This window comes from Phaseolus vulgaris, chromosome 6 (assembly GCF_000499845.2).
Source record: "Phaseolus vulgaris cultivar G19833 chromosome 6, P. vulgaris v2.0, whole genome shotgun sequence".
Classification (NCBI taxonomy): Eukaryota; Viridiplantae; Streptophyta; class Magnoliopsida; order Fabales; family Fabaceae; genus Phaseolus; species Phaseolus vulgaris.
This window is the reverse complement of record NC_023754.2, coordinates 28,055,085-28,067,184: the sequence shown is the minus strand read 5'-3', so window position 1 is coordinate 28,067,184 and position 12,100 is coordinate 28,055,085. Positions and strand designations below refer to the sequence as shown.

General features: G+C 33.7%; 3 protein-coding genes across 4 annotated transcripts; all 3 read left to right on the top strand.

Moving 5' to 3' along the window:
- Window positions 1–779: 779 nt before the first annotated feature.
- On the top strand, window positions 780–4,026 carry LOC137832518 (THO complex subunit 7A-like). Its single transcript, XM_068640716.1, has 3 exons — window positions 780–857; window positions 1,012–1,613; window positions 3,705–4,026. Exons 2-3 carry the CDS (start codon window positions 1,020–1,022, stop codon window positions 3,834–3,836), a joined length of 726 nt encoding a protein of 241 aa, XP_068496817.1. The 5' UTR covers window positions 780–857; window positions 1,012–1,019; the 3' UTR covers window positions 3,837–4,026.
- A 1,141-nt stretch (window positions 4,027–5,167) lies between these two features.
- LOC137832516 (pentatricopeptide repeat-containing protein At1g28690, mitochondrial) lies at window positions 5,168–7,368 on the top strand. Of its 2 annotated transcripts, XM_068640714.1 has the most exons (2): window positions 5,241–5,772; window positions 5,857–7,368. In XM_068640714.1, exons 1-2 carry the CDS (start codon window positions 5,379–5,381, stop codon window positions 6,954–6,956), a joined length of 1,494 nt encoding a protein of 497 aa, XP_068496815.1. In that variant the 5' UTR covers window positions 5,241–5,378; the 3' UTR covers window positions 6,957–7,368. The 2 variants fall into 2 exon arrangements, with proteins under 2 accessions (XP_068496814.1, XP_068496815.1); XM_068640713.1 differs by having other exon boundaries at window positions 5,168–7,368.
- A 2,878-nt stretch (window positions 7,369–10,246) lies between these two features.
- Window positions 10,247–11,029, top strand: LOC137833176 (signaling peptide TAXIMIN 1-like). Its single transcript, XM_068641536.1, has 2 exons — window positions 10,247–10,716; window positions 10,845–11,029. Exons 1-2 carry the CDS (start codon window positions 10,601–10,603, stop codon window positions 10,966–10,968), a joined length of 240 nt encoding a protein of 79 aa, XP_068497637.1. The 5' UTR covers window positions 10,247–10,600; the 3' UTR covers window positions 10,969–11,029.
- The last annotated feature ends 1,071 nt before the right edge of the window (window positions 11,030–12,100 follow it).

Genomic DNA, 12,100 nt, shown 5'->3' with positions numbered 1-12,100 from the left:
GTGCAGAATGCAAGACTATTTCTTTCTATACCTCCGTAACTTCTTATCTCACTTTCATAAATTTTTGAATTTCCAATGCCTCGCTATAATATTATGGATTACGTAATCTGAAAGTTATTTTTTAAATTTGTAATTAACTTCTAAATTACATAATCCGGAAGCCTTTCTTCAGATGCATGATTACTTTCTGGATTATATAATCTAGAAACTACTCCATGGGATGACACAAGAAAGGATAAAAATGTATTTTCATGTTGTGTATGGAGGTGGTAAAAGAAAATGTAGAGGTGGCAGAAGAAGATATAGAGGTACAGGAAGAAACAATCAGAATGCAATGGCACTTTCTTCCTGCACCCCTACATTTTTCTTTCTGCACCTTACATGATTAAAATACCGAAATTACCCTTTTTACAGTTTTTATGTGATTTTGGAATAGAGTTCCATAAGCAAAAGGTGTTTCGGGAATAGAGATTCTGTAAACAAATAGTGTTTCTAAATTAGGAAATCCAGAAGACAAAAAAATCATTCCAAAATATATTTTTTTAATTTCTGAATTGGTAAATACGGAATTAATAAAATATATTCTAAAGAATATGTTCCAAAAATAATTTGGAAAGAACAGGTCGAAAGTCATTTTTAAAATGTGTAATAAAACACTCTTCTACGAAAATGATAGGGTGCAGGAAGAAATTTGTAAGGGTGCAGGAAGAAACAACCTTAAACAATTGGGCCGAGTAAAAATTAAACAAAAGGCCCGTTTCTTCTTTTTCTCCCGCACTCAAAGCAGCGCAAAACCGCTCTGACCATTCTCCGCAGCGAAGGTGAAGGCATCAGAACACCACCGTGCACCCACAAAGGTTCATTCTAACCTTCTTACTCCTTTTTCCACTTTCCCCCATATACAGAACAAAACCTCATCAACAAGCAGTCATTTCATGCTCAATTATTTAATTTAATTTAAATTTCTCAATTCGGCGCAATTATAGCAAATAATCGCTGTATTGATTTCAGGGATCGCTATGCTAGGAAAGACGAGGAAGGTTTCGGCGCGTGGCGAGGCCGTAGCAGCGAACTACGCGTTTGGCCCTGCGGAAGATGACGCAATCATCAAACACCGGCTTCTCACGCGCACGACGACCACCAGGGGCGACCCTCCGTTGAAGAAGCTCCAAAAGAAGTTCACCTCGTTCGTCTCGGAAGTTGATAAAGACGAAGGTAACTACAACGACTGCGAAAAACTCGCCAGAGCCTTCTTGCAGGAGCTGACGACCTTCGAGATTCCGCTTCTGAAGAGCAAGGCGATTGTGGAGGCCAACGTTAGGGAGAAGGAGAATTTCAACGAGTTGAAGGAGGAGATGAATCGCCAGATCCTGCAGGCGCAGGCCGACATTGAGGATCTCAAGAAGCAGCTGGAGGAGAGCAAGGTCGAGAGGCGGCACAAGGAGGAGTGCGAGGCTATTAGGAAGTTGATTGCGCTGCAGCCACCCAGGTCGGAGACAATGAAGGTTATTTCGGAGTTGGAGAAGGAAATTGCGGCGCTGGACACGGAGAACACGGCTGGTTCCAGGTTGTTGGAGCTCAGGAAGAAGCAATTTGCATTGTTGTTACATGTGGTATGTGTAATTTTGAAGCTCGCTTAATGCTTATGCTGTTATTATATAATGTGATTGTTGAGGAGTTTTGCTTCGGGAATTATTGGGCTAGTGTAGTAGATTGATAGAATGCAACCGATGTTATGAATAGTGTGCTTATAATGAGAAGGGAGAGTAGTGGTGCTACAAGTATGGAATAGAACTTAGTGGATGGCATGCCATTTTACAAAATCGAACACCCTCTAGATTTGTCTGATATTTAGATTTTGATTAAAATGATATAAATATTTAGATGCAACCACTGATGTATATGAAAAACTGCACTCACACTGAAAATGTATCTTTTTCATACAATTCAATTGACATCTCATCACATGCTTACAAGTTGCAAGTGGTATCTTAGAACTTGCATGCTGTTTTATGTGGTGAGAAGCGGGCGTGTATAGTGTAGCTCTTTTAATTTGGGTCTAATTATTTTTAGAGATAGATCTCGTTTTGCAAGTGACGAAACCTAAAAGTAAAGAGAAAAGAATGCAAAAACATATATAGAGAACATTGTATAAACTGAAAAATAAAAATGTGGTATAAGAAGGTGATATGCCCTTGAGCTGACCTCTAAGACATCTATACAAAAGGAGGTCTGAAATGGGAAAGGCTTGCCATTAGTGACTGGGTTTGGAATGGATGGTTGGGGAAAGAAGGATGAACTAGTTTGCAAATGGACAGCTGGCAAAATGAGAGCGAAAAAGGAACAATTGAAGAAGATTTTTTGAAGGGAGGGTGTGAGGAGGGGATTGAGTAGAGGGGGAAAGTGAGGGTAGACAGACAAGACTTCTCCGGTATCTGGTGAAGCCTTTGTGTCTCTGTTTGGGTTATGTTTTCTTACCGTTTTCTGCATTTGAATTTCAATGAACCAGAGGACTACCTCTGCAGTTCAAGCAGCTGGTCCCCTAATATTATTGGTTGAGTTCATTCTGTAACAAAAGTAGAAGTTGTGACATGATAGCCTGATGACCAAAACATGGAACTTATTTGTGTGCCTTAGAACTTAGAAAAGTAAAGAGAAACGAGAGAATGCATGGTTTGAATACATTTGAAAGGGTAACTTGAGCTAACAAAACTGTATTTCGGGGTTATTTCATTGAGGCATGCAACATTTACATTGGCGATTAGGATGAAAATTGTATAATCATATGAATACACCAGTCGCTCTGGACTGGAAAAAAGTTGCAATTTTAAAATTTATCATGTAAAATTGCTTTGAAACTCATGAAGTTGTCTTGTAAAATGTGCTGATAATGAAACCATTCTGCTGTATTTTCTCTTTGGAGTGTTTTACTAGGGACTTCAGTGTGAACATATTTCAATTTCCCTAATTGCCCTTGGTATTAAATTGTGACCGTGTGATTTTCTCCAAAAATGACCCATATGCTGCATTTTAAAAAAGAGTTCCAATCTCTCATTCTCATCCTTGCTTCTTTTTGGTTTGTGTTTGATAAGATGGGAAAAGAAAATTAAATGGTTAAAAGATTTTGTAGGTTATAAATAGAATATTTATAATATTAAGTATATATTTTAATTCCCCAAAGTTAGATGATGATAAATGTAGGGCAGTTGTTGGTATCTTTTAGGTTATAAAAGTGTATTCCTTCTTACCTATTATAAAAGGAATGAAAAATATCAATTTAGCTATTTTAGAATATTGTAGCCATTTATAGCTTCCTAAGAGTGTTGCTTTTCATATTTTTATTTGTTGACTTGTGTAATGAAATATTTATATCTCTGTTATGGCAAGTGCTATTATATCTCTTTGGTTCAAGGATATCTTCATATCATATGTTATTATTGTGTATTTTCTATTTGGTTATAATGTCCCATGTCACATGAACTGTGTTCTTCACTCTGTTCTGTGTTTCACAGCCTATATATCTTATGAATATAACCATCACGATTTCTAAAACTGGGACAGGTGAAATATCTTGTTTAGTATCTGTAATTGTTGACTGTAAATTGACACAAGGCTATTGTTAGTGATATTGTATGTTGTGGTCTTCATCGGCTATGTTGACTGACTGTTGAGGATAATATTTATTCTGCTTCCTATCCTTGCAGGTGGATGAGTTGCAAAACACAATTGAGGAGGAGCAGAAGAGCCTAGTTGAAGAGATGAGAATGGCAACAGAGGAGCTTAAGAATGGGCTGGAGGACACAAGTGGGGCGGAAGCAATGGCAATTGACCAGTAACTAAATCGAACTTCAATCTTCCTGTTGTAACATTTCAGTCTTGCTTTTTTTTTTTCTCTGTTATTAGGAACTATATGTAAATGAAACATCAATACTATTATGCCAATGCTTAGACCTTAGTAATACTAAATGCATTTTTGATGAAAAAAAGTAATACTAAATGCATTTTGTTTGGATTTTTCTATCAAAATTTGTGTAGCTATTCCTTTGTTATAGTTGGGGTTTTGTCCACTCCATATTTTTATTTTTTTTATTGTTTTTTAGCAAAAGAAAGTAATGTATACTTGTAACTGGTAAGGTATTTGTATGGCGTACCACTGTCAAAACCATACAGACTGGGATTTGACAATTATTAAAAAAGAATATAATTATGGTAGATATTACTGATGAAATATTGATTTTTTTTTGTATTTGTTTGTTATAATTTGATCAATGCTAGAAATATAATTTTGTGAAGCATACTCTGTTGAAGAAACTTTTTATTACAGACTGAAATATATTGAAAATAATATATTTCTTAGATTTTATTTATTTAATAAATTTTAAACCATAATAAAAACCGGTTAAACTTTCAAAGAAAATGTTGAAACTGCGTATTTAGTTTTCTCAATTAACAAAAAACTCCAGTGACAATTGGAAGATATTGTTTTTCATTTTCTTTTCATTTCGTGTTTTCAAATTGTTCAACAGTTCCTGCCTAAACGCTTTGCAGCTTACATCATCTCCCTCCCCCAAACCCCAATATCAAACTAACCTTGTTTAATTGTATTTTAAAAGATAAAAACAAAATTTAGAATTAGAAATCAAACCAAGTGTTTGGTATCAAAATCTTATAAACAAATTTCTACATAAAACATAGCAGGGATCCAGGGATGTTTACTAGGTGTGGAGTATGGGTAAATTTGGACTTAGAATTTCGCATTTGGCTCATAAGCTTAAAATTACACGAATACGTATTTTAGTTTGTTTATTAAACTAGTTATTTAAAAAATGTAAAATGGTTTTATCATGAAAATAGTTTTTTGAAAATTTGATTTGTCATATATAGTATAATATATTGTATCCACTACTATTAGTCAATTAGTGAAAATTTAAATAATTTGTATGAGATTCTAAGTTCAAACTTTATTATTAATATTTATTATAAAAACAATAATATGCTAAAATGTCATGCCATGGTAATAAATTTTAAAATTTAATATAATAATAATTTAAGTTTTTAAAAGAATTAATTCCATAATTATTTTCTGAGATAAGTAATGTGATAATTCATTAAGTTTTAAATGATGAAATTACTAAAAAATGAAAGTAGAAGTTTTCTCTGTAATTTATTTTCATTCAAACTAATATGCTTTCAATAATGAGGAGAAATTTCTCTCTCTCCCTCTTTTTTTCGTACTTTGAAAAAAAAACATAGTTTTAGACGAAAGCTATGCCAATTGATCTTACGTGCACCTGCGACTACTAGAAATAGTTTACTATGTTCCATTGTATTTTCAACGAGAGTTTGCTTAACTTGGCTCTGGCGATGTCAATGAGAGGATGAACAATGAAATATTCAGACCCTTCTTCTCGTCACGTGCCTTCTGCACTTCGCTCATCTCACCCCATCGACCATTTCCTCAAAATAATGACTTTGCTTCTCCCTCTACTTTGTTATCCACTGCTCTGCAGCATTACATTAATTCCCAGACTCCTACCCACGGCCAAAAGATCCATTCTCGTATTCTTAAATCTGGGTTTGTTCCAAACACCAATATTTCCATCAAGCTACTTATTTTGTACCTGAAATGCAACTGTTTGAGATATGCACGCCAGGTGTTTGATGACTTGCGGGACAGAAGTTTATCTGCTTATAATTATATGATTAGTGGCTATATCAAACAATGTCAGGTTGAAGAGTCTCTTGGTTTGGTGCGTAGGCTTTTAGTGTCTGGTGAGAAGCCTGATGGATTTACTTTTTCTATGATTTTAAAGGCGTCTACTTCTGGGTGTAATGTTGCGTTGCTTGGTGATCTAGGTAGAATGGTGCATACCCAGATCCTCAAATCTGATGTTGAGAGAGATGAAGTTCTTTGTACTGCACTGATTGACTCTTATGTAAAGAATGGAAGGATTGCTTACGCGAGGACTGTGTTTGACGTGATGTCAGAGAAGAACGTTGTATGCTCAACATCCCTCATCTCTGGTTACATGAATCAAGGGTATTTTGAAGATGCTGAACGTATATTTAAGAAAACATTGGGCAAGGATGTGGTAGCATTTAATGCCATGATAGAAGGTTACAGCAAGACATCCGAATATGCGAGTAGATCTATTGAAGTTTACATTGATATGCAAAGGTTGAAGTTTAGGCCAAACGTTTCTACATTTGCTAGTGTAATTGGTGCCTGTTCCATGCTTGCGGCATTCGAAATTGGGCAACAAGTACAAAATCAGCTTATGAAGACTCCTTTTTATGCTGACATTAAACTGGGAAGTGCCCTTATAGACATGTATTCAAAGTGTGGAAGAGTCTCAGATGCTCTGAGAGTTTTTTGCCACATGCGTGTGAAGAACGTTTTTTCATGGACATCTATGATTGATGGATACGGGAAGAATGGGTTCCCTGAAGAAGCACTTGAGCTATTTGGAAAAATGCAAAAAGAATATGGCATTGTACCCAATTACGTGACATGCCTTAGTGCTCTCTCAGCTTGTGCACATGCTGGACTTGTGGACAAGGGCTGGGAGATCTTTCAGAGGATGGAGAATGATTACCTGGTAAAGCCAGGGATGGAGCATCATGCGTGCATGGTTGATTTGTTAGGACGAGCAGGGAGGCTGAATCAGGCTTGGGAATTCGTCATGAGGATGCCCGAGAGACCGAATTCGGATGTGTGGGCTGCTCTACTTAGTTCTTGCAGACTCCATGGTAATATAGAGATGGCAAAATTAGCTGCAAATGAACTTTTTAAGCTGAATGCTACTGGAAGACCAGGGGCATATGTTGCACTATCTAATACTTTGGCAGATGCTGGCAAATGGGAAAGTGTAACTGAGCTTAGAGAAACAATGAAGGCGAGAGGAATATCCAAGGACACTGGCCGGAGTTGGGTTGGAGCTGATAATGTCTTTTAGGGATGCACAACGGCATTTTTCTGTTAAACGAGATTATCCCTCTTGATTGCTACTCATGTCTTCTTGTGCCTCTGACAATAATGTAAAGCATTTAAAGAAAAATAAAACAATATGTTTGATGAAATGAATTTGCCATGGTGGCTTTTGAGGAAGTTGCAGAAAGTGTTGTCAGGGGGAGGTTAATACCAATTGACCAAAAAGAAGAAAAACTATTTTTAGCAAGGTTGAAGTCAAGCCCGGCTGCTTAAGAGATAAGGTGATTTTTGTTTGGCTTGGATGTAGGAATTCATCAATTATCATCTCCTGCTGAGTGATTAGAATATAGGGAGATTGCCTCAGTATAAGTGAATGACTCACCTACTTTACACAACTTCATTTTTTCAATCAATAAAATCAATTTCACAACTCTTCATTTTACTCTCTATTATTAGATGGTTAACTTTAGAGGAATCTATTCTTTTCATCATATATAATGTTCTGCCACACACGGATGCAAAGGCAAAATTTGTTCTGCCACAGTAGCTACAGTAGAGGTTTCTTTCAGCATAATAACATTTTGAAAACAATGTTTTATTACTCGGACAGGGAATTCTTGAAAAGGTGCTCATTAATATTTTATTTCTTTTTTTTCATCCTTACTTATTTCTCCTTTATCGAGAGTTATAATATTAAAATATAATATAAAAAGCACAAATTTAAAAACGATAAAAAACATTAATTCTAAAAATATATATAAACTAGATGGAAAAATAAAAATGCAAATGATGCTAGATAGAAAATTTACCCTACGACTCATTGGAATGAGTTACAGAAATAACTATCGGTATTTCTTCTAATTAATTTTTTCTATAAATCACTACATTAATAAAAAAAATCTTCAAATAATACTACAAAATCAATATTAAAAAAACCATTTTTTCACGTTTAAATAATTTTTTATATTTCCCTTTCTAAATCCAATCAAATTTTATTCTCAACATTTTTAATTAATGTTTTTTAACTATTTTTTCCTACTATAAATTCAATTTCCTTTATTTATTTTTCTTTTTCCAATTACATTCCCTCTACCCATATTTAAATAAAAAAAAACCCTTCCCGAAATTAGGACCGAATTCCCTTAGGTAGTTGGGGGAATATTCCTCTTTGGGGGCTATTTGAGGTATTAAATTTGAAAATAATATTATTTCAGTCAAAAAAATTCAAAGACATGTGAGTTTTCTTTTTTCTCTTGAAAAGAAAAAGGTCACTGATGTCAAACAAAAGAAAAAAGCGATATATGCTACACAAAAAAATAAGAAGAAGAAGGCAATTAAGGAACGGCAGATTCTCCCCTGCACCATATCATTTTGGACTGCACTCAATATACACCCAGAAAAAGATTAATATATCTTTAATGAAATGAAAATTAGTGTTTAGGTAAAATGTCCACCCGACCCACCCAGCAGTCTTGCACCCTTAATTTTTCGGTGGTCAATGTGAGGCAACGCACAAAAGCTTTGAAACTTAAACATAGAGCAACCCAAACACCCTCATTCTTGTTCTTGTCGTGACTGTTGCAGCAATGGAACTCGAAAACAGCAGAGGCACCGCGACGACATCAATTGACATTCCCAAAGATTATCGTTGTGACATTCTTCTCTTTTTACACTTTCAAGATAAAAGTGCGGAACTCACTGGCAACCTCAAAACTCACATACTGCGATTTGTCTCCTTCTCTGGTGGCTTCAATCCTTTTCCGGTGACTTCATCTCCTTCTCCGGTGGCTTCATTTGCTGTCGTCGCAGTGTCTCAATGTTGCTCCGAGTTCCGGCAGCCACAGTGACGGCAAGAATAAAAATGAAGGGTGCAAGGCTGCTGGGTGAGTTGGATGTGGGTTGGGTGCACATATTATCTAAATCCTAATTTTCTTTTCATTAAGCATATTTTAGTCTTTTTTTTGTGTATATTGAGTGCAGTCCAAAATGATATGATGCAGGAAGAATCTGCCTTAAGGAACAGTTGTTGTTAAACTCTCAGTTTCGGCAATAATTGATTCAAACAATAGTTGACACCCACATGTTTTAACAATAATGTTGAATTAAATCAAACAAAAGTTAAAAACATCCCCTCTTTTTAAAATTCAATTACTTTTTGTAATATATTTTAAAAGAAAATTATTAAAATGGTTATTTGAATTAATTTAAAAAAGAACTTGATATTAAAAAAATAAGAGTTATTCACCGCCTTTATCCAAAAATAAAAGTTTACAGGAGGTATATGGAAATTGAATAAGTTTGATCTAAATTACCATTTTTTAAATTTTTTTTAAAAGAATACTATTCAAATAGAGGTTAAATAAGTCATATGCAACACCAATGATATATTTTTTCTTGAATAGTGAAAGTATTCCTAACCACGAATATCTCTGGATGACTTTTATTTATAATGTCATTTTATTTTTATTTGGCATGTTGAAATTCTATCAAGAAGACTTTTTTATTTAAGAAAATTACAAATTTATAACTTTTTTATTTGGCATGTTGAATCAACTCTTATATTATAAAAAGATTATAAAAAATTATAACACCGTCTCGAACTTCACACTAATAAATTTATAAATCTTTCTTTTATAATTCAATCTTCTAATAAATAAGATTTTTTCCTATTAGAAAGATGAGACCTAGAGAACTATTGAAGTCTTCGTCCTCCTCCTTTGGTCGGCAGGTGGTTAAGTGCTTGACTGAGATCTTTCTCGTATTTATGTTTCTCCTTCGGCTCTTGGTCTCGGGTGAACACCGAATGGGGTACGTGCGGAAAACACTCTGACGCTTAAGTCAGTAAAACGGGTGATCGGTATCCAGTTAGGTGCACAGTAATAAATGTCGTACCATTCTCTTTGGAATGTGTGCTATTTATATTATTTTAATGCTTGTTGGGCCTGATTAGTTGAATGGATCACACTTATGAATGTATTACCTAATACTTAATGACAGATTAACATCACTGACATTGGTTTGAGCGTTAATGAATTTATGTGTCGATCGACCGAACCGTCCGTGGTGATTTCCCTGGTCTTGGTCAGATTTCCCTGATCTCAACCAGAATTTCCAGATCTCGATCAGGTCGATCTCCACTCATACCGATACAAGACTTAAACTTTTTTAACACGATAACTTAAATTCACACTAGAAAGTACTCAAATTTTACAACCCCCAACTTCACACTTAAATTTCCCGTACCTTACATGTCTAAATAATTTATTGTCACACTTAAATTTCTGGTACCTTTCATGTAATGGTTTAAATTTTAGAATAGTGCATCCCAATAATTTATGTATTGATTAGACGTAATTTATTAGTATTGTTGACTAACAATTATTTTAAGAAATTGGTGAATCGAATTCCAGAGATGTTTGATTCAGATAATAGCCCCCCAGTAGACACATGACTGAGTGATTGAATCTTAGCATGGGAAGTTGGCAACGCAGACAGGTCTCAACACAGTCAACTATTTGAAAGTGCCACGTTCTGGTATTGGTAATCAACCCTATTCTTTGTAGCAACAGCATGAGTTTGTGTTGCATTTGGCTTCTGCTTAACACAAAAGCTTCAAGATATATATAAAAAGCAATATGAGAAGATGAATTAAGAAGATATTATTAAACCATGTGCTGCTGCTCTGAAGACTGTAAATGCAGGCCCCTTGGGTTCTTGCTGGGCCTGCCTTTTGCCTTCTTATCTCTTCTCATCTCCCTTCTGGGTGTGCTTGTTTGGATAGTTGGGTAAACTTCTTTTTTCCTCTTCTTCTTTACTTCCTTCTAAATTTTGAATTAGACTACAATGGAAGTTTTAAATACCCTCTTAATTTTGGTTCTTTGATTCAAAAGTTTTGTGTGTGATCCCGTGGCAGGTTGATTTTGACATGCATATGTCCGTGTTGCCTTTGCGTGACTATCATAATAGAGTTTGCTCTGGCACTCATCAAGGCTCCAATTGTTGTTATGGAGTGGTTCATCTCCAAGATTCCCTGTTAAAAATTATGTATGTCAATTAAATAAGTTACATTTCTTCCTCTTCTACACCACTTCTACATTTTATGTACTTTTTAAGATAATACCTGCAACACTCATTCAATTTTATTAAGGGTGATAATATTTTCATATCTTACTTCACTTTACACTTACAATAAAATATTAATATTTATAATAAATATATTTTTAAAAAATAAAAAATATTTTTAATGAAAATATAAATAAATATTAAAATAATTTTTAAAATTAAAAAATTAAAATATTAATATTTAATGGAGTGTAAAGTAAGGTTTAGGGTAAAGTAAGCAATAGTGTGTGAAACAAACATTTTTCTTCTATCAAATAGTTATGTCGGCCAACAACTTTGTAGTTATTCAATCTAAAATTAGTGGTTTAGATGATGGAAGACTATACATACGAACGAATTTAATAAAATTATTTACATTTTCAAATTAAAAATAAATGAAAAACACTAATAACAGTGACGGGTTTCACCCATCATCTTCATACCATTATTATTAGTACAAATAAAATAAAAACATAATTTATGTATTAGAAAGTTCATATTATATATTATTATAGATTATATACTATATATATATATATATATATATATGCTAACCTTTTAAATTTAAATAAACTACATTAATTATTAATTCACTTTCAACAGATTAAACATTGCTAATAAATAAAAGTCCTTTTAAATACTTAACATTTAGATTTTATTTGCATTGAAATTGGTCTACTTGTCGTGCAATAATTTCGGATCTTTATAGTTTATCTCCAAGTATTGTATTTTGAAAAGTCAAAACAAAACATCAATTTAGGATTTGAAGCCAATACCGTGTAAGTTATTACCAACCATAAAATCACTAGATGACTAATTAGCTTGGTAGTATATGTACAAAATATATATCATAAATAAGTATAAAACGTAATAGAAAAATTATCATTTGATATAATAAAAACTTCTTTAAATAAAACGAAATTAAGAACTAAAGACAATTTTTTTTTAGATGACCTAATAAATAAGTTAACATGATTTAACATTAAAAATTGATATTCAAAACTGATTGCTAGATATTATAATAAATAAAATATTAGAAAATAAACAAAATGGTCAAATATATATTTT

What these genes read in the sequence shown, in the direction of transcription:
- LOC137832518 (XM_068640716.1), top strand. Translation starts at nt 1,020, where the DNA reads ATGCTAGGAAAGACGAGGAAGGTTTCGGCGCGTGGCGAGGCCGTAGCA. An exon ending in TTGCATTGTTGTTACATGTG is followed by an intron (nt 1,614 to 3,704) that starts GTATGTGTAATT and finishes CTATCCTTGCAG; the next exon opens with GTGGATGAGTTGCAAAACAC.
- LOC137832516 (XM_068640713.1), top strand. Translation starts at nt 5,379, where the DNA reads ATGAACAATGAAATATTCAGACCCTTCTTCTCGTCACGTGCCTTCTGC.
- LOC137833176 (XM_068641536.1), top strand. Translation starts at nt 10,601, where the DNA reads ATGTGCTGCTGCTCTGAAGACTGTAAATGCAGGCCCCTTGGGTTCTTG. An exon ending in GTGCTTGTTTGGATAGTTGG is followed by an intron (nt 10,717 to 10,844) that starts GTAAACTTCTTT and finishes ATCCCGTGGCAG; the next exon opens with GTTGATTTTGACATGCATAT.